Genomic DNA, 18,580 nt, shown 5'->3' with positions numbered 1-18,580 from the left:
CGATGTCAACTGCACATTATCTTTTCGTACTCCGGATCATCGACTCAAAATAACTTAGCGTCCACCTCAACCTCCATGCCACCGTGCGCAAATGGAGAGAAAAGCCACATTCCTCTGTTCGTAGTATCCTCCGGCGAGGCGTCCCACGGCCAAGGGGCCGCCGTGGTCATTCGATCGCGGACTAGGAGGTGCACGTGCACGCGACGGAAGCGTGGGTACCGTACGGAATCGCATAGCACCTGAGCGAGGAGTGCTAGTGCGGGCTTGAAGTGCGCGTCCATGCGGCAGGTGGGGTAAACGATCGTGAATGAGAGCTCTTTTAGAGTCGGATGGGGAGACGGCGCGTGCGCGAGGTGTTCGTGGAGAGAGTCGATGAAATCGGAGGGCTGCTGTGGGATATCGGAGAGAGCGAGCCCATACTCCCCGTAGCATTTCCGGTCGATGTAGGTGATTTCCAGAGAGCGCAGGAACGAACAGAGTTGTATGCAACGTGACATGTCGCGGACCTGGTGGGCTGGGAACGTGGTCAGTCCCATGAAACTTCGCGCGGCTGTGATGGGTGGCCACGTACCAATCGGGCTTCCATCTCCTCGCTTGTCCACAAAGATCGCACCGAATCTTTGCAGTCGAGAGGTGTCTGTTTGAGCGAGAAATGCCTGGGAAGGTTCTGGGCGATCCCAGGGAAGGTAGTGCGGGATGTCGAGCGTCTTGAGACCGCCCTGCTTCACAAGTCCGTGATCTACCAACGCCTTGAAGAGAGTATCGACGGGAGTGAGATACACCCCCCTAGGCCATACGGCCATGGGAATGTATACTGTGCAGCGGAGGTTCTGAAGGCCGATCGTTGTCGAGACCTCGCTTGGGGGAGAAGGGACAGACGATGCTTCGGCTTGCTTATGGCTCCCGACGAAGACACCGTGGAGGACCAGAGATTCGAGACGGGGCAAGATGCGCAGGATGGGGAAGAGGGTATGCATGGACACGCATGAGGGTGGGGCGGCTTTCAGCGTGAGCGTGTGGAGGTTCACCAGCGGCTCAATCCAGTTTAGATCGCGAGATCCCCATATGACGCTTGGCACCCAGTCGTATCGCTGGAGCGTGAGCGAGGAAACATTCAGGGCGAGCTGCGAATTGGCGGAAAGGATGTCGAGAAAAGCGTCTCGATGTTTGGTATGATAGCCGCCTATGTTCCGGACGGTGGTGCACGAGAATATGAGGTGTTGAGCGCGAGCGCGGCAGGCACGAGAGACGAGAGCACATGCGGTAAGCGACTCGGGTGCGACAGCTTGGACGAAGTCGATGATCCGATCCTGCAGCTCTGGAGGAAGTAAATTGCCCTGCATTTTCGGGAGTACCACCAGTACGGTCTCTTCGAAACCAGTTGGAATGGTTTTCTGAATTCAGATCAGCGTCCACCGCACGCAGACGGTCAGAATTCGAGGGCTTACAGATTAGAAACGCAAAACAACTGACACAGAAGCTTTATTAGGATGCAAGTGATGTTATTTGCGCTTCGTTTTGGCTAAGCTGTTTGATGTAATTGAGCTTCGCCAAATCGATAGTAATCTCAGGAAGGATTATATTTACATTCCCGATGGCCGAATTGGAGCTGCGTTCAGGCTGAGGTCCTACGGTGGGGCGTGCAACCTGAGCAAGTGAGTAATGACGTAGCGCAAGTGGGCACTAGTTTAGTAGTACTCACGGGCAGCCTTAATCCCCCGCGCTTTGCGGTACCCCCTCAGCCGCTCGGAAAGGCAATGCTGGCGTGGGCGTCGGAGCGGGGGCCCGCGCGCCGGGAAGTCATGCCTTGAATGCGATGCGCCGTGACGTCGCAGGATAGACGCCGGCGTCCTCTCGATCAACCCGTGCGGACGGAGACTCGTTGGTGCTCATACAGCATCGTAGTATGAGCGCATATAGTCGAGGTAGAAAAACAGGGAGGATATGTTGAACAGCATGCACTGGCAGACAAACGCTCAGAGTCGACAGCATCCGACGTCAGCCGACATCGGCAGATACCGGAAGAGTCTGGCTGGGAGTTCGAGCCCACTACAACGTGCTTTATTGCACTTCCGTAACAATAGCTAAGGGTACAGGGTGATACTAACTGCGGATCGTCTTCGTGATATTCAATTACACATCGCCAACGATAAATACCGGCTTTGTACTGTATGCAGAAGAGGCGAGCTTCAGCACATCTGCTCCGGACTCATCGCTGGTGATCACTGTCCAATGAATCTCCTGCTGCCTGTGTCGAATCGCAGTGTCTCAAGTGTCTCATGGCGAGTCACATCGTCGTGAAAGGTGATCTTGAGGCAGACGAGGATGATGATGGCCGTCGGGTACATACCCTACGAGGGTATCAGCGCAGCACAGCGCTCTCATGAACGTACGGGGCGTACCGTGAGGTGGTTCATCATACTGACCATGGCGTAAACGCCGTTACTCTCGAGAAGAAACAACGCCGTGACAATGACCTGGTGTAGAGTCAGGCCGGGGTCGGATCCGAAAACTAATAACAAGAACGAACACACGCACCCAAGAGAGGCAGTAAACTGCGCCGGATTCAACGATGATTACCAGGGCACTCCGGCATGGGGATTTTCCTAAGAGTCCGATGTGGGACCGCAGAGACCTGCATCCGAGATCCTTGAGTTGAGGGATTTCTGCGACGCATACATGCGTGACTCACCGAGCTTTCCAGCAGAGCAGCACCACCGAGTACATATTCGCGATGAATGTGAGCCCTCCGAAGAGCACGAACCACAGCCTTGTTCTGCTTGTGAACAGCTGATCTCCTGATCCTGACTCGGCTAGAGACACAGCCAAACCCGCCGCAGATACTTGGTGATGCCGATTAAACCAAGATGATATTCATCGCATGGATGTACTCACCGATACCGCCTACAATGCATACAACAGGAAAAATCAGAACCCTCCGTTTGCGTCCGTAGAGGACCCACGTCCTCCAGCAGACGACTGCATCACCGATAACGCACTGCATAAACACAGGCATCAGTGAAAGGTGGAAAGTGCGGAGGAAAGCGCGGCACGTACGTTGACCATCTCCAAGCACTCCTCTATCCACATTAGAGAGGTCCCTCGGGTGCTGAGAATCGAATTCCCGCTATTAAGTCCGTGTTGCTTGGTCAAGGCAATGAGGTTTATGCGCAGTCCCAGCGCAGTGTGCGCCGTAGACATGCAGTACATGATGACGATCAGCGCGATCATCCTGAGATTCGTGAGCGACATTCTCTGTTCAGAAACGCGTTTTCTACTGGCAAGATCTATGAGCCACAGGACCAGGGGCCCCGGACGAGGATCAAGAGCGCTCACTGCATGACGTAAAGGGCGCCTCCTACGAGAACAGTGTACATGCCTGAGTGGAGGTTCAGTGTTGTAGAATTGGTGCAGTATTGGAGAACTTGCCAAACAAGATCGCCTCTGCGAACAAGGAAATAAAATATGCCTCGTTTATCGTTGGGCCCCCCATTACAATGAAAGTGCGGCTAACCGCAAGAGGGACGTGAACGAAGGGTAAAGCGATACAGTGCACTTTCCGGAGCGACGCCTGAAGAGAGGGAACGGCTGCGTGAGCAATGTGAGAGGCCTGAAAATAAGAAGCTCGTGCTGGCAGAAGCATCATGATGAGGGCGCCCGTTGTGACAGGTACCACAGACAGGCGGTATGTTCTGTATAGTTCATCTCAGCCGAGTTACAGATATCTGAACTGTATCTGACAGATTTTCTCGTCAACATTGTCGGCATCCCGGATGTCTGAGGGCACATGTGAGCTGCGACGCCGCTATCACGGGCATAAAGTTGTCACCAGTGGGCTAGCTTCTGACGTCGCTATTGAACGACCACATAGGCTCATCGAGTCATCAATCCATGTGAACTGATAGAAGAAAGCGTACATGCGACATGCGCAGACGTGCGCAGAGATGGTTGCAGTGGCCAAGCAGTACGCAGGAGCGCTCGTATCGGGCCGCTGTCACGAAGCGCGGTGGATCACGCCGCTGTCACGAAGCGCGGTGGATCACGCCCCTTGGTGACTGTGACTCATATTGTCACGACTTTGGTCGGCCTGAGCGCTGAGCCGCCGGCCTGCAGCTGCCCATCCCCTTCTCATCCTACCGCACGCTGCCTGTGAGTCCTGCTCCGCCATTTTGGTCTCTGCGCTACAAAATTTCTCACTTACCCAAGTTTTACGCCCCACCCTAGGACCTCAGCCTGAACGCAGCTCCAATTCGGCCATCGGGAACGTAAATATAATCCTTCCTGAGATTACTATCGATTTGGCGAAGCTCAATTACATCAAACAGCTTAGCCAAAACGAAGCGCAAATAACATCACTTGCATCCTAATAAAGCTTCTGTGTCAGTTGTTTTGCGTTTCTAATCTGTAAGCCCTCGAATTCTGACCGTCTGCGTGCGGTGGACGCTGATCTGAGTTCAGAAAACCATTCCAACTGGTTTCGAAGAGACCGTACTGGTGGTACTCCCGAAAATGCAGGGCAATTTACTTCCTCCAGAGCTGCAGGATCGGATCATCGACTTCGTCCAAGCTGTCGCACCCGAGTCGCTTACCGCATGTGCTCTCGTCTCTCGTGCCTGCCGCGCTCGCGCTCAACACCTCATATTCTCATCCACCACCGTCCGGAACATAGGCGGCTCTCAGACCAAACATCGAGACGCTTTTATTCACATCCTCTCCGCCAATTCTCAACTCGCCCTGAAGATTTCTTCGCTTACGCTCGAGCGATACGAGTGGGTGCCAACCGTCTTGTGGGAATCTCGCGATCTGAGCTGGATTGAGCCGCTGGTGAACCTCCAAACACTCACGCTGAAAGCCGCCCCACGCCATCGCTTGTCATACGTGTCCATGCACACCCTCTTTCCCATTATGCGCACCCTGCCCCGTCTCGAATCGCTGGTCCTCGACGGTGTCTTCGTCGGGAGTCATAAGCAAGCCGAAGCGTCGTCTGTCCCTTCGCCCCCAAACGAGGTCTCGACAACGATCGGCCTACAGAACCTCCGCTGCACAGTATATATTCCCATGGCCGTATGGCCTAGCGGAATGCATCTTACTCCCGTCGATACTCTCTTCAAGGCGTTGGTAGAGCACGGACTTGTGGTGCAAGGCGGTCTCAAGACGCTCGACATCCCACACTACCTTCCCTGGGATCGCCCAGAACCTTCCCAGGAATTTCTCGCTCAAACAGGCACCTCTCGCCTGCAAAGATTCGGTGCGATCTTTGTGGACAAGCGCAGAGATGGACGCCCGGGTGGTACGTGGCCACACCCATCACTCCACGCGAAGCTTCACGGGACTGACCGCGTTCCCAGCCCACCAGGTCCGTGACATGTTGCGTTGCATACAAATCTATTCGTTCTTGCGCTCTCTGGAAATCACCTACATCGACGAGCAGTGCTACGGGTGGTATGGGCTCGCTCTCTCCGACATCCCCCATCAGCCCTCCGATCTCATCGACTCCCTCCACGAACACCTCGCGCGCGCGCCGTCTCCCCATCCAGCGCTAGAAGAGCTCGCGTTAACGATCGCCTACCCCACCTGTCGCATGGACGTACACTTCAGGCCCGCGCTCGCGCTCCTCGCTCGGACGCTATGCGATCCCGCACTGTACCCGCGCTTCCGTCGCGTGCGCGTGCACCTCCTAGTGCGCGGCCGAATGACCCAGGGGGATCCTTGGCCGTGGGAAGCCTCGCCGGAGGATACTACGGAGAGGGGAAGGGGGGTTTTCTCTCCGTTTGCGCACGGTGGCGTGGAGGTTGAGGTGGACGCTGAGTTGTTTTGGATCGATGATCCGGAGGACGAGGACATCCCATGCGAAGTGGGGTTGTGGGACTGACGGATCGTGCGGAGTTCACGGGGTTTTGACAGCTAGCGCCTTTCGTGTAGGACATACCATTGGCAGTTCGGCGTTAACTTTGATCACGGACCATTTGCTCGCGCGGCGTCGCATGTGAGGGCGAGATCAGCGCGTGAAGACAGAAGCAGAGTGGGCGCATCCCGGTCGTCCCAAATGTCACTGGTACTGCTGAACGACGGAGGCTACCATCGTGAACAAGGACCACTATCCATACGGCTCAAGCGGCAGCCAGGCTAGCTAGCGGTAAGGCGCGATACAAATACATCACCACCCAATAACATCACTCCGTCTTACAGCCCTCAGATCTGCGCCTTCACAAACTCCGCCATCAACTCCGGATGCTCCTCCCCCTCCCCGCTCCCGAAGCTCCAGGCGAAGCTAACATGGTTGTGGCCTTTCATAACCTCACACCGCACCGCACGTCCGAGCCGCACGCCCAAGTCCACCGCGAACTTGTCGCACGCCGCGTGGATCGGCGGCGGCTCGTGCTCGCTCTTGAGCACGAACACCGGTGGGAGGCTCGCGATCAGCTCCGCGGGTGCGCGCGCGACGAGTGCGGTCGGCATCGTCTCCATCGCCGCCTCGTTCGAGCCGTAGTACTGCGCGAGCAGGCCGGGCTGGAGCATCGGCGGCCCGGTGAGGTCGAATTGGAGCGCGCCGCCGACGAGGACGAGGCCCTTCGTCGCCGCGCGGAGGGCGGAGCCGACGGGGGTGATCTCGGGGGAGAGGTAGAGCGAGGCGGCGATGTTCGCGCCGGCGGAGTGCCCGGCGACGACGAGGGCGTCGAGCGGGGTCGAGGCGGGGAGGCCGCCCGCCGCGGCGACGATGGACTGGTTGGCGAGGAACCAGGTGATGGCGTCGCGGATATCCTCGACGGTTTCCGGGTGCTTTCCGCCCTGGCCGACGAGGCGGTAGTCGGCGATGACGGTCATGATGCTTTTCAGACCATTCAAGTCAGTTGAGGGCCGCCTATGAGGATCGTGGAGAATCTCACCCTCTCTGCGCGAAGAATGCCCCGATGTTGGTGTACACCAGGTTCGTTGGTTCGAGCTTGCGCTCGCCGGAGGTGAAGCCGCCTCCGTAGACGAAGAACAGCACGGGCATCTTGCTGCCAGACCCCGCCCCAGATGGGGGGTAGTACACGTCGAGCTGCGCATTTCACGGTCAGCGAGTATGGAAATATGATAGCGGCGCGGTCCAAACCTGATGCCGATCGGTGCCCCCATACTTGAAGGTCTTGGAGGGGATGCTCTCGATATCGGCGCGGCGAGCCTCAAGCAGGGGCGTAAACGCATCGATGGCTATAGCAGCCCGTCGTGTAAGATTCCAGTTGCACGATGGATCTGACAGAGAGAATGGTGCTCACTGGGACCCAGAATGACTGGGATAATGGTGCTATCAAAGGTGGCGATCTTGTCCATGGTGACTGGGTTTGAATAAGCTGTGGGTGGCGTTGACGAGGGAGACGACCGAAGGGGCTGGGAGAACGAGGCGGTACTTATATCGCCATGAGAACCTGCTTACGAACCACTAGTACTAGCTAGGACAACGGCGGATGCATGGGTAATATATGGAAACTCTCTCACTCGCACGTGATGGATCTATTTACAGCGATTAGCGTTGCTGTGTCTGGACCTGCTATTGTCCCGGCCACAAGGTTTCCAGTAGGAGATCATTCAAGGGTAGTGAGAGCAAGGTCGAGACAGGTGCTGGAGAAAGACACAGCTGGGTAACGCCGATGAACATGGGAGGGCTGAAGATAACGGAGGAACAGCTGACTCGACCTGACCCTGACGAGGAGTTCGATTCCCGCACAATGCACTTATTGGCCCATGTCCTCTAGATGCCGCGTAGAGTGTGGCGAAGTCGGACGCATTGAGTGCGATGACCTCCTTCAGGCGGAAGGAAAGGGCGGGCTACGTCGTGGGATCTACACTCAGCTTCCGGTCGATGGTGTATTTAATCGGAGCATAACTCACATTTGAGAGCAACGCAAGGCCGCACTGTCTGCTTGCGCACCATAGAAACTAGGAGACTCCGCCTCGACGACCGACCTATAAGCATCGACCACACAGCATTATCGATTGCACAGACTCAACAAAGAGCAGGCTGCTTGAGGACGTCGAACCGTCCTCCTCATCTCCCAACGAAATCCAGCCAACAAACGCTCAAACCCGCGTCACCGCCCACCACAGCATCCAAAACTGCACCTCCTCCCCGTCCCCGCTCGCGACCGCGACCGCCTGCAGCTCCGTCTCGACCCGCACCGTCCCCTTCTCGAACACCGCCCCGTCCCACAACGCGGCCCAGCTCGCGGGCGAGTGCCGAAACTGCGCGATCGCGCTCCCGTCCGCGCCAAGCATCACCACCTCCTCCGCGCGCGGCGGCTCCCCGTCCGCGCGGTCCGGCGCGGCGCTGTGGCTCCCGGCGATCGTCGCACCCGGGTGCGGCGCGAGGAGGCCGGCGAGGGCACGCGCGAGCCGCGCCTGGTCCGCGGCGGAGAACAGGTGGAAGAGCGCGCCGGCGTGGATCGCGGAGACGCGGCCCGCGAGTGGGTTGAGGGAGGAGAGGGCGGAGAGGTCGAGGGGAGTGAGATCGGAGGGGAGAGCGGAGAATGAGGTCGGGAGGATGGGGTGTTGCGTGAGGTGAATGGGAGAGAGGGCGTCGCCGGGGACGAAGGTAGCGGGGAAGGAGCCGGTCGTGGAGCCGAAGAGGGTGTGGCCGAGGGCCCAGAACTCTGTTGGGCGTGTTACGATTAGAATAAACATCGGAGGGGAAAGAAAGACGCGCCTGGATGGATATCGGAGGCAACAATGTTCTGCGCGGGCCAGCCATCTGCAGCTATCTTGCGGCTGTCAGTTCCAACTGCGTTCATAATTCCGTTTTATTGTGAGCAAACGAGCGAGAACGGTAAGGAACCACCTACAGCAGCAGCCAATGTCCAGGAGGATAGCGCCCTCGCGCTCCTTCCCGAGCCTCAAGAGATGGTCGTAGTTCGGGATAGAAGGGACCCTGAACCTGTCCACACATATTACGTTAACCTGGAGCTGGAGTGCCTATGAAGGGACCGTTGACACTCACGCTGCAAACGCGAAAAGGCGAATACATTGGTACGGAAACACCTATGTCACGTTGAGTGCCTCAACCTTGAAGACCAACCACCCAGAGACGCACCTCATAGGCCATCTTAGTCACCGTCAGGATGTGCGCCCGTAGCTGCTCTTCATCGTTGATGCCCGTCTGCTCGCGGAGGAACGCGACGTGGGAGGAACCAAGGAGCTGCGTGAGCTTGTTCTCGTCCAACGGGAACGCACGAGGATCCCGCTTGAGCTCCGAGCCCAGTGTGCCTGTTGGAGCGGGGGTGACGGACATGGTGCGCTGTAAACGTTTGAGCGATGAACAAGAGGGGAGAGTGAGAGAAGAGATGCTTGCCGCGTACGCCTGATATATACCTGGGCCTGTCCAAAGCAGTTTTGAGTTCAAACGGCCCCAGAACTACTCGAATTCGGTCTTTGACAGCCTTTCTAAAGCGCGTATATCCCGAAACGGATGAATCCCTGTCTGCCACATTGCACCGCTCGGTGCAGCACTCCGAGTATGAGTGAACGTAAGTATTATGACACGTCGCGAGCTTCCATGGGCCTTTGAATGAACCTTGTGCGTATTCGGAGACAAGCGCATATTCGCCGCGTCATTCGGGGAGTGGCGTCACCATGTGTTGCTCTACAGTTCACACTGATCGGGACGCGGGCATTGAAGGTGTATAGCATTCAACGCAATACGAGATCACAAGGTGTCTTTCCGAGCCCTCAGGACACAAATGCTAAACGGAACGAAGATGATGAGCATCGCATCCGAACGCAAGATAAACGTACACCACGTACTGTCGGAAACCCCAGCCGTCCCCACTCAAAGCCCGCTCAAGTCAAAGTCCACGACCTGCACCTCCGTCCCGTTCACCAGGAACATGCTCAGCACTCCGTCTTCCGCAAGCCGGTACCGGTCATAGAGCGGCTCCCACCCGCATCCACTCTCCGCCTCCCAGACCGCCTCCCAGTCGCGGAAGTGTCCCGCCGCGGTGCTGCGGAGGATGCTCAGCGCCGTCGAGTTCGGCGCGTTCGAGGGCAGGAGGAGCAGGATCGACGCAGGCCCGGAGAACGACGATGCCGGGACCGGGACTACCTTGCCGCGCTTGCCGATGACTGTCGGCGTCGCGGTGATGTTGTTCGTCGTCTGCAGCGTGGGAGGGAGTGGAAGGGGGGTGCGCGTCCAGTGCGATGTCGTACTGCGCCAATAGTGGTACCTGCACGAGGACATCGTTGGCCGAAGATCGGGAGGGACCAGGGAGAGACGTACCATTGTTCAGTGCCAGTAGTGTTCTCGCGGTTGAGGACGTGCATCCGGCCCTCGCTGTCGATCGCTTGTCCCTCCTGGTTCAAGATGCCGCCGTACTTGGGGATGCCGAACATCACGATGCCAGCAGAAACGGGCTTGATCGGTTCCTGCACAGACATATTCGCAATCGTCTGCTTCCAGTTGTTGAGCCATGTTTCGCCGAGATCTTCGCTGTATGCGAAGTTGAGGTCATGGTTCTGCCGCGGAATGAGTCACTGCACATGTCGCTCCGTGTAGAAGAGTGTATCAGGGAGGTGACATACATTCTCAGGTCCGTTCGGGCCTGCCTGAACAGCGACGTCTTGACCCACATCGTTGACATAGTCTCTGTACGTCCTGCGGCCAAGAGTGAGGATACAAGATATGCTGCAGTTGGGGAAAAGAGATACCATGTCGTCATCAAAGTGCCCTCCAAGTCAAAGTCGAGACCGTTGATGTATGCGTTGTCTTCATGCACCTGTCAGCTGAGTCCGGCTCGAAAGCGCATGTACTCACTGTTGACTCCCAGTAAATACCTCCCGATCTGCGCCCAGCCCTTGTTTGGCGTGTATTTGTATAGCCAGTCGTCCCCTAGTCCCGATCGACCGACCCGTAGCTCCATGATGAGGTCTGCACCACCATCGGTCTGAGCCGAGCTTGGCACAGATAGGAAGCGCGGGTAGGTAACGTTGATGAAATACGTGGATTTGTCGAGCGACTCCGTGCCCGGGAGGTAGTCCTGCGGTCCGCTGAGTATGAGACCCCAGAGGACCCAAAAAAGTACGCACAAGGACGGGTCCGAAAAGTTCTGCTGACCACTGAATCTCCGCGGGGTTGGTGGCTACCCCAGGCTGCGACGCGCGATACGTGAGGTTGTTGTCGTGCTGGTCGAAGCCCATGTGGACGGTGCCATCTCCATGAGAGATGCCGATGGAGATGCTGGTCTCGCTTGAGAACGAGCAACGCAGAACTGGGATATTGATGACTCACACATTGTGGCCGTCGTCATCCGTCTGGTTGTATTCCGTGAAGGAGAATGTCTCCCAATTCTTCGCTGCACCTGCGAGTGCCCTCCTAGACAGACTGGGGTGTCTGATCGACGTGTTCGAGGCATCCGGCACGTAGAATGCAGCATATTGGTATCCTTTGAACACACTTGAGAGTCGATCTTAAGCAAGAGAGGCGAGCTACTCACCGTTGAACGTTACGAGGGGATCCTGCTGAAACGACTCTCCATTCAAGTGGTTCACCGACGGCGGGTCTTGCCCCAGAGTCACCGTGCTCGAGACATGCAAAGTCGCAGCATATGCCAAGCTCTGAGCGAGAAATACCGGAGTAAAAACCCCAAGGCGCATCTTGTACCACCGCGAGCTTGTGTTTGCCGGGGAGTGCTGAGCATTCGACTCTTCTCTTGTGACGCTTTTCAACCATGACCCGTATCAGAACCTAGAAAGCGGTCCGCGGGAGTGCCTGTGCATGACCGCAGGGCTGGGGGAGGGGGAAGCATGACCTGGACATCGTGACCTACGAAGAGATGCAAACAACATGGCCGGCGGCGAGCGTGGATTTGGTGCGGTCTGAAGGTTTTCCCGACGGGCCGCTGGACAGACATCCTCGAGCGCCGCTGTCGGTGACGTCCGGTCGGCCGCCACAAGCAGCGCGCAGCCTGCAGCCGAGGGCTCGCACACCGCGCTCCTTCTCTCCAGCCCCCCACCACTTCACCATGGCTTTCGAACTCGGCACCCCGGTCAACACCGCGCTCCTCGTCTACATCCTTTACTCCATCCAACGTATCCTTTTCCCCTCGAATGCGCTTCCCAAGACGATCCCGAACGAGTTCAAGAATGGGTACACATGGATGCCCAAATCCCATGCTCCGACGCTCCTCTATCAGACCTACACCCCCAAAACCCTCTCACCCCACAACGGACAGGATGGAAAGCGAATCCTGCTTGCCATCAAGGGCGTGGTGTACGATGTGACGGCGGGAAGGAACTTCTACGGCCCGAGTGAGTCCATTGAGCGAGCTGAGCTATACGAGGGCTGATGAGTCGGTCTGCTAGACGGCATGTATGCCAACTTTGCGGGGAGGGATGCGTCGCGGGGGATGGCGAAGCAGTCGTTCGATGAAGGTGAGTGTCTGCGCGTCCAACCTCCATGTATGCACCCGGCGAGGAACCAATGGTGTTCCCAACGAAGTGCCCATTGTGCATAGTGTCTGTTGTCCCCTCAGTCTACGCCGTGCATGCATAGATGCGCTACGAAACGGTTTCCGGGGTGGGGTGCGCCGATTTGCTCACATTCAGGCTATCCTTCATGAGTGTTCCGCTCTGGAGCCATAAGCCCAAGATTGTTGCCAGGCTTGAGAGCCTCCCGTTACTTCTACTCCGCGTTACGTATTTACTTCAGCTTACTAACCATGAGATTACAGAGATGCTCACTCCCATCGACCAGCCCCTGGACAAGCTGGAGAATCTTACCCCCGAGGAAATGTGCGTGTCGTTCCTCGTCGTGCCGATCAGACCAGTCTCTCATGCCCGCGATAGTGACAATATGAAGGGTTGGATGGATCACTTCTCCACCAAGTACATCGTCTGTGGCAAGCTCGTCGAGAACGATGCCGCATAGACGTATTTGCTCCTGTTTCCATGTCAGTATGCTTGTGTTCGTGAATGGAAATCTAGAAGTGGCTTCGGATTTACTGCCCTATAGTTCGCGGCTTTTGCTTGAAAGTTGTCATGCGAAAACGGCCGGACAGACAGCTAAGGAGGCACAGAGCTGTTGCGCTGGTAGGCGACATAGCTGCTGCCACCATCCACCATGAAGGGGCTGTTCGTCTCTCTTCTGCTCAGCGGCCTCTGTTGCGCCGTCCGAGTGTACCTCCACCCTGACCCTTCACTTCCTCCCCGCCTCTCTATCAACCACGTCGGCGCCGTTCTTTCGTCTGGAACCGTTCGAGGATGCTGTCCCGGCATTCGTTGGGGAGCAGGGGATGATAGTCAGCGCGGGGCTTGATACAGGGATTTAGTGGAGAGGACATCCACGGTGCGTCTGGGTAGTCGCCGAATGCGCCCGTCCTTACACGAGAGTAGATGTCATCCCTCACGCTCTCAAATAGTGACAGAAGACAATCTCTTGCCCAACTTCAAGGTTTCAAATCGGCGCAGCATCGCCTAGGAATGGCTTATATCGGCGTAACGTGAGTTTGTCTTGCGAAATTCACCTTACGCTGAGTTCGATTTCGGGCCTCCTCTAGCCCGCGGTGGCAGTCCGTCGCAGGTTTGTATTGTCGGCAGTATCGTCGTGCGTGCCCGTCGGGAATGAAAACAATAAGCTTCTGCCCTGTCAGTCATGACGAACTGAAACGCTGGGTCCAACTGCATTCGTGGAGAGTGGTGGTGGTGGTCTCTTTAAGTTCATTACTAGTTTATGGCTTCACTTACCCTCATGACTGTATCTTGCAGGTGACGGCTGTTTCAATGGGGCGGAGTGATGGTACCAAACCGCTTTTGCTCGCCTCAGCTATCGGACTTTGCGCTCGCGGTTCTCGTTCATCCCGCGGCCTTAGAGGGGGTTCCTTGAGTCGCCGCACTAGGCTGCCGCTCAATACCAGCGTTCAAACGTTCAGGCGAGACTCACCCGGGGATTCTGATCGAATGCTTACAGATTCCGAAGCACGAGCATGAGTCAACCCAGTATGGTTTTACGCTCTGTAGCGTAATCTGGCTTCGCAATGCCTGACAGCTCATGTATTGCGTTCCCATTGTCTCGGCGCTAGTTGCCTCCCTTCGCTCGGGAAGCGTCACGATAAAGACCCCCGACCTCCTCAACGTCGAGTCCGTCTCCCCAGACAATCCCAACCATGTCTTTCTCCCAACCGCAGACCCGTCTTCGCGTCGCAGTTATGTAAGTGTTTCTGTGCCCGCCTACGTGCCTCGCGTCAAACATGCTCACGGTGCTCTTCTTTGACCAGCGGTGGCGGAATGGCCGGGCTCGTCCTCACTCTGTTTCTGCAGAAGCACAGCCCCGACGTGCAGGTCGACATATACGAATCTGCCCAAGCCCTATCCGAAGTCGGCGCGGGCATCACCATGTGGCCACGCGTTTGGGAGATCGTGGAGCAGCTTGGCTTTGGGGAGGAGCTGAACGAGATCGCTTCGGGCCCCGCTGGAAAAAGTGAGCACGCTGTTGTCTCTCCGTCGCGCTACAATGTTGACGCTTCTCTGCCTCCGCCCGTGTGACCGTGTCGCTATTCAGCACCCTCTTTTACCTACTACAAGGGCGACCAGCCGGAAATGCAGCTCGCGTTTCGGAGGAAGCCTCTAGGTACTATACGTGTCCAAATGTGGTACGGTCGTGCTGATGAACTGTATTACAGCACGCATGTTCCATCGCTCGCAGCTCCAGACTCTGTTCGCGAAGCACATCCAGAACATAGACCAGGTGATCCACTTCGGAAAGCGCCTCTCCGACTACGTCGCGCCCGCCTCGGGAACGGGGGAGATCACCCTGAACTTCCGCGATGGGACAAGTGCCACGTGCGATGTCGTGCTCGGCAGTGATGGGATCCGCTCTGCGGTGCGCCACACGATGTACGAGGACATGGCCAAAGCCGCGTCGGACGAGAAAGCGGCCACCGAGCTGCGCCAAGTCTCGGTGCCGATCTGGTCTGGCAACATTGTCTACCGCGGGTTGATTCCGGTAGAGTCTCTTGCGGAAGACATGAAGGCCGAGGTGGTCACTTGGATCCGTGTTGTGAGTGACATTCTGCTCTCACTCTGGGATCCTTCGTGCTGATAGCGCCCCGGGTGTAGTTCCTCGGAAAGAATCAAGTAAGTGTCGTTCGGTGAGGAACAAGGCGAGGGGTCCTAATATGTTGCACCAGCATATCATCTGCTACCCCATCGCCCAGGGCAAGTTCATCAATCTTGCGAATTTTGTTTTCACCCCCGAGGGGGAGGGCACCCAGTATGACGGACCTTGGGTCTCCCACGTTTCTGCCGAAGCGGTGGTGGAGAAGTTCGGCGGATGGGATCCGCTCATTCAGACCCTCATGAAGGTGCGTGTCCTCCCTCATCTACCGGTCTTTGTGCTTAAACCTGTCGGCAGGGTATGAGTGATCCGCTCGCATGGGCAGTGCACAGGTTGAAAGAGTTGCCTACGTTCTCTTCCGGTCGTGTCGCTCTTCTCGGGGATGCGGTGAGGTCAAGCTTTCATGAGCGAAGTTCTATTCTCCTAACACTCTCCGTCCAGGCGCACGCCATGACGCCCTTCCAGGCCTCTGGTCTGGGGCAAGCGATCGAGGTAAATTGCAACCTCTCCCCACCTCGAGCAAGGCTCGCGTTGACCTTCCCCACAGGACGGCTTCGTCCTCGCCTCTATCCTCGCCCAAACGAACGTGACGGCGTCCAACGTCGCGGAAGCGCTAAAGATCTACGACAAGATCCGGCGACCATTTGCGCAGAACATCCAGCGGCTCTCGGACGTGAACGGGCACTGTCAGCACCTGCGCCGGTGCGGGTGGGAGGACGTCACGGCCGAGGAGAGCTCGCGCGGCGGGTTCGCGCAGGAGCGCTTCGACGCGGTGTCCGAGCTTTTGGCCTCGCAGATGAAGTGGACGCAGGAGTCGATGATGGGCGAAAGGGACGAGGCGTTGAGGATGGTGAAGGCGCTGGCGGCTTGATTACAGACTAGTTACCAGACAGCCGTCCACTCGCGTGCAGAATCATGAAGTGAATGAGAGGACTCGCATTGGCTAGTCCATACTGAAGGGTTCAGTTGAGTACGAGGTGGCATCTGTAGGTACGTGTGACTTGTAAGAATCTCGGGGTAGGCCTGTTCCGGCAGTGATTCGATACTACAGCGCGATTGGAGTCTCATAGAGTCTAGACACTAGCGGGGCGGAGGACGACGGATGCGAATGGGTTAGGAGCAAACGCGTAGGCAACGCGCAGACGGCAGCCAGACGACTACCTGGTCAGCGCAAGGCAGCATGAGCTGACTGGACTGTTAGCCCAACATATCATGCACAGTGAAGTACGATCTACCATGGGTTACTATCAGCATTGATTCGCGTGCAGTCATGCAAACGTGCATTACGTCTGCGTCAATACCTCCATGTTTTATGTTTGGAACATCTGTGACAGGTCAACGTTTCAACTGCTCAGTGAGATTAGGGGAGGACGGAAGCAACTTGCAAAGTAGGCGGGTCACCGAATCACACCGTGTCAACTCCTCGGATCCCCGGCCCGTTGTGCTGAACTCGATCGCATTTTCCTGCTCGCATTTAGCATCTTGACGTACTCTCCCCTACTTGACGGTCTCAGCTGCGTTTGGCTCTCAGCTATTCGCTGGGTCTATACGCGCCCAACGTGCACAAGAATGGTCGTGCAAAAAGTTCTTCAACAATCGCGACTTCTGGTACTCCCGCGCGCCACCTCGCCCAATTTGCGTCCATCGCCCCATACATCCCCGGGAAGTCTTTGCACCTCTTCTCTCCGCCCCACCTGTCCGCGTTGAGATTCCTCGCCCCCAGCCCCGCATGCACCCCGGGCCCGTCGTGCGCCCCACGTCCGCCGACGACCCACGCCGGCTCCAGCCCCGCGTCCCAGCGCGAACTGGTCCAGACACCGCTTCACGCACTCCGAACTCGACCTCCCCGCGCTACCGCTCCCCCACGGGCGCGGGGTTCCCGAACGCGGAGGCGACCGAGCACGCGCGCGCAGTACCGTACCTCGTACGAGAACCCGGGGTTGAAGAACCGGCGGGAGGGCCCGAAGCGCATGTTGTCGTCGCCCCCACCGCCGACTAGCACCAAGTACTCCTGGTCGGCGAGCTGCCCGGTCGCGCCCGCCGCGGACCCTCCGAGCGCGAACGCAGCGCGGCGGGTGGGAGGAGAAGGGACTGGGGGGTAGAGCGGGGAGTCTTCGTCGGTAAAGGTTGTGGGAAGGACGTTCTCGAGGTGAGCACCGACTTTCTTGGAGGCGAGGGGCACGCATGGCAGCGGGAGGCTGGTGGGGGGCGGACCGCGGTGGTGCGCTTCGTTTCTCGGACGGGGGCGACGTCGATGGGGGTGTTTTTGCCCACGAGCAGGGGCAGCGCTCCCCATGCAAGAACACCAGAAAACGGGGGATGGGCGGAGCATCGTCGGTCGTAGATGCACAGGCTTGGGCTCGCCGGGAGGAACGTCGAGAGGTCGCCCGCTGCCATGCTCTGACTATGCCCTCGGCTCCTCGGAAGGCAGAACATCAGTTCCCGGGATGATGGTGGTGGCAGTACTTGCACCCGTCTGAAGAACTCTGTTCAGGTGCGTGGCGAGATGGCGTCTTTTGTAACCTTCCAACCCCCGCCACCCAGGATGAAGCAGACGAATGTGGGGCAGGGAGCCCTCGTCTCATAGAGGCGCTCTCGACCCCTGCTTTCGTCACGCTTCTCGGTCGACATCCAAATTCGCTTGCTACTGATGAAGCCCGGAATGAGGCATCTAGAGTATACCAGGACTCTCGTCTTCTGCCACTCGTACGCCCTCCTTGCGCCCCAATCATGACTATATTGTCCTCGGTCCCCGGCCAAGAAAGCGTTCTTCTCGCCGAGCCGCCTTGACGCTGGACGCCCGGTGCCGCCACCGTGAACCCTACCGCCGAGCGACGTCTAGGAACCTGATAGAGAGGCATACGACATGAGAAGCGGATTGAGTGTTGTTATCCCGAGGTCCCCCACATGTCGTCGTATGTTCTATCCATGACTTGTGCCTCTAGCTTGCCGGACTCGTCGTTGAAAGTTGCCGGAGACGGCGGACTGCCTCATGGTCCCCATAAGCTTGAAGACACAGTGGGAGAAATTCTGTGACAAGCAGTTGTGGCGAAGTCGGCTGTAACGCTCATGCACCTCCTGCGTCACTGGCAAAAGGGTCAAGACTGAAAGAGACTATTTTGCGGACCCGGGGAGATGGAGGGGATGAAACTGCATTACATATCTGCGCAGGATTGGATACCTCGGGAAGGCGGGCAGTGAATGAGGGAAAGTACTCTAGATCTGGGGACGCGGCTCAGCGGGAACTTGCAACTGGGAATATTGTGAGCTCTGCGTAACGGAAGCGCGCCAATATTTCCAACGAAGAGAATGCTCCATTGACGATTCGTGTTGTACACGAGAACTCGATGACCCTACAGCAAGAGGTGTTGATAAACGACGTCGAGACAAACAGCTTAGCCAAGCAAAGTGGCCACGTGGTGAAATCTGCTGACATAAGCGCACGGCCGCCGGCCCACCCCGGCTTACGAACTTCGTCCACCTGAAGATCCACGCCGCCGA

General features: G+C 57.3%; 9 protein-coding genes across 9 annotated transcripts; 3 read left to right on the top strand and 6 right to left on the bottom strand.

The window, feature by feature from the left end:
* Positions 1-44: 44 nt before the first annotated feature.
* On the bottom strand, positions 45-1,343 carry BXZ73DRAFT_77082 (uncharacterized protein; the record flags this gene model as incomplete). Its single annotated transcript, XM_048022581.1, has 2 exons — positions 45-514; positions 572-1,343. The coding sequence occupies 2 exons, from the start codon at positions 1,341-1,343 to the stop codon at positions 45-47; spliced, it is 1,242 nt and encodes a 413-aa protein (XP_047878428.1).
* Positions 1,344-2,222: 879 nt separating this feature from the next.
* Positions 2,223-3,493, bottom strand: BXZ73DRAFT_46061 (uncharacterized protein; the record flags this gene model as incomplete). The annotated part of the gene is made up of 7 exons (XM_048019624.1): positions 2,223-2,351; positions 2,403-2,477; positions 2,539-2,635; positions 2,693-2,843; positions 2,896-2,998; positions 3,058-3,232; positions 3,426-3,493. 7 exons carry the CDS (start codon positions 3,491-3,493, stop codon positions 2,223-2,225), a joined length of 798 nt encoding a protein of 265 aa, XP_047878427.1.
* Positions 3,494-4,509: 1,016 nt separating this feature from the next.
* On the top strand, positions 4,510-5,872 carry BXZ73DRAFT_100805 (uncharacterized protein; the record flags this gene model as incomplete). Its single annotated transcript, XM_048014691.1, has 2 exons — positions 4,510-5,290; positions 5,349-5,872. 2 exons carry the CDS (start codon positions 4,510-4,512, stop codon positions 5,870-5,872), a joined length of 1,305 nt encoding a protein of 434 aa, XP_047878426.1.
* Positions 5,873-6,192: 320 nt separating this feature from the next.
* BXZ73DRAFT_45928 (alpha/beta-hydrolase) lies at positions 6,193-7,314 on the bottom strand (the record flags this gene model as incomplete). Its single annotated transcript, XM_048019601.1, has 4 exons — positions 6,193-6,829; positions 6,888-7,042; positions 7,097-7,194; positions 7,260-7,314. 4 exons carry the CDS (start codon positions 7,312-7,314, stop codon positions 6,193-6,195), a joined length of 945 nt encoding a protein of 314 aa, XP_047878425.1.
* A 747-nt stretch (positions 7,315-8,061) lies between these two features.
* On the bottom strand, positions 8,062-9,265 carry BXZ73DRAFT_89643 (uncharacterized protein; the record flags this gene model as incomplete). The annotated part of the gene is made up of 5 exons (XM_048025348.1): positions 8,062-8,630; positions 8,684-8,758; positions 8,820-8,911; positions 8,975-9,015; positions 9,068-9,265. 5 exons carry the CDS (start codon positions 9,263-9,265, stop codon positions 8,062-8,064), a joined length of 975 nt encoding a protein of 324 aa, XP_047878424.1.
* A 537-nt stretch (positions 9,266-9,802) lies between these two features.
* Positions 9,803-11,622, bottom strand: BXZ73DRAFT_46129 (uncharacterized protein; the record flags this gene model as incomplete). Its single annotated transcript, XM_048019636.1, has 8 exons — positions 9,803-10,196; positions 10,250-10,485; positions 10,552-10,624; positions 10,678-10,735; positions 10,784-11,006; positions 11,056-11,206; positions 11,258-11,411; positions 11,463-11,622. 8 exons carry the CDS (start codon positions 11,620-11,622, stop codon positions 9,803-9,805), a joined length of 1,449 nt encoding a protein of 482 aa, XP_047878423.1.
* A 368-nt stretch (positions 11,623-11,990) lies between these two features.
* On the top strand, positions 11,991-12,895 carry BXZ73DRAFT_100801 (cytochrome b5; the record flags this gene model as incomplete). The annotated part of the gene is made up of 4 exons (XM_048014690.1): positions 11,991-12,276; positions 12,331-12,399; positions 12,699-12,759; positions 12,814-12,895. 4 exons carry the CDS (start codon positions 11,991-11,993, stop codon positions 12,893-12,895), a joined length of 498 nt encoding a protein of 165 aa, XP_047878422.1.
* Positions 12,896-14,129: 1,234 nt separating this feature from the next.
* BXZ73DRAFT_100800 (FAD/NAD(P)-binding domain-containing protein) lies at positions 14,130-15,950 on the top strand (the record flags this gene model as incomplete). Its single annotated transcript, XM_048014689.1, has 9 exons — positions 14,130-14,173; positions 14,241-14,443; positions 14,525-14,593; positions 14,646-15,022; positions 15,082-15,099; positions 15,153-15,326; positions 15,377-15,466; positions 15,521-15,571; positions 15,627-15,950. 9 exons carry the CDS (start codon positions 14,130-14,132, stop codon positions 15,948-15,950), a joined length of 1,350 nt encoding a protein of 449 aa, XP_047878421.1.
* Positions 15,951-16,152: 202 nt separating this feature from the next.
* Positions 16,153-17,476, bottom strand: BXZ73DRAFT_100799 (uncharacterized protein; the record flags this gene model as incomplete). The annotated part of the gene is made up of 3 exons (XM_048014688.1): positions 16,153-16,236; positions 17,001-17,243; positions 17,294-17,476. The coding sequence occupies 3 exons, from the start codon at positions 17,474-17,476 to the stop codon at positions 16,153-16,155; spliced, it is 510 nt and encodes a 169-aa protein (XP_047878420.1).
* Between the last annotated feature and the right edge of the window lie 1,104 nt (positions 17,477-18,580).

The sequence above is a fragment of the Epithele typhae genome (genome assembly GCF_022376455.1).
Source record: "Epithele typhae strain CBS 203.58 chromosome Unknown BXZ73scaffold_20, whole genome shotgun sequence".
In the NCBI taxonomy this organism is placed as follows: domain Eukaryota; kingdom Fungi; phylum Basidiomycota; class Agaricomycetes; order Polyporales; family Epitheliaceae; genus Epithele; species Epithele typhae.
The sequence above is the reverse complement of the archived record's forward strand: the minus strand, read 5'-3'. Positions and strand labels throughout refer to the sequence as shown.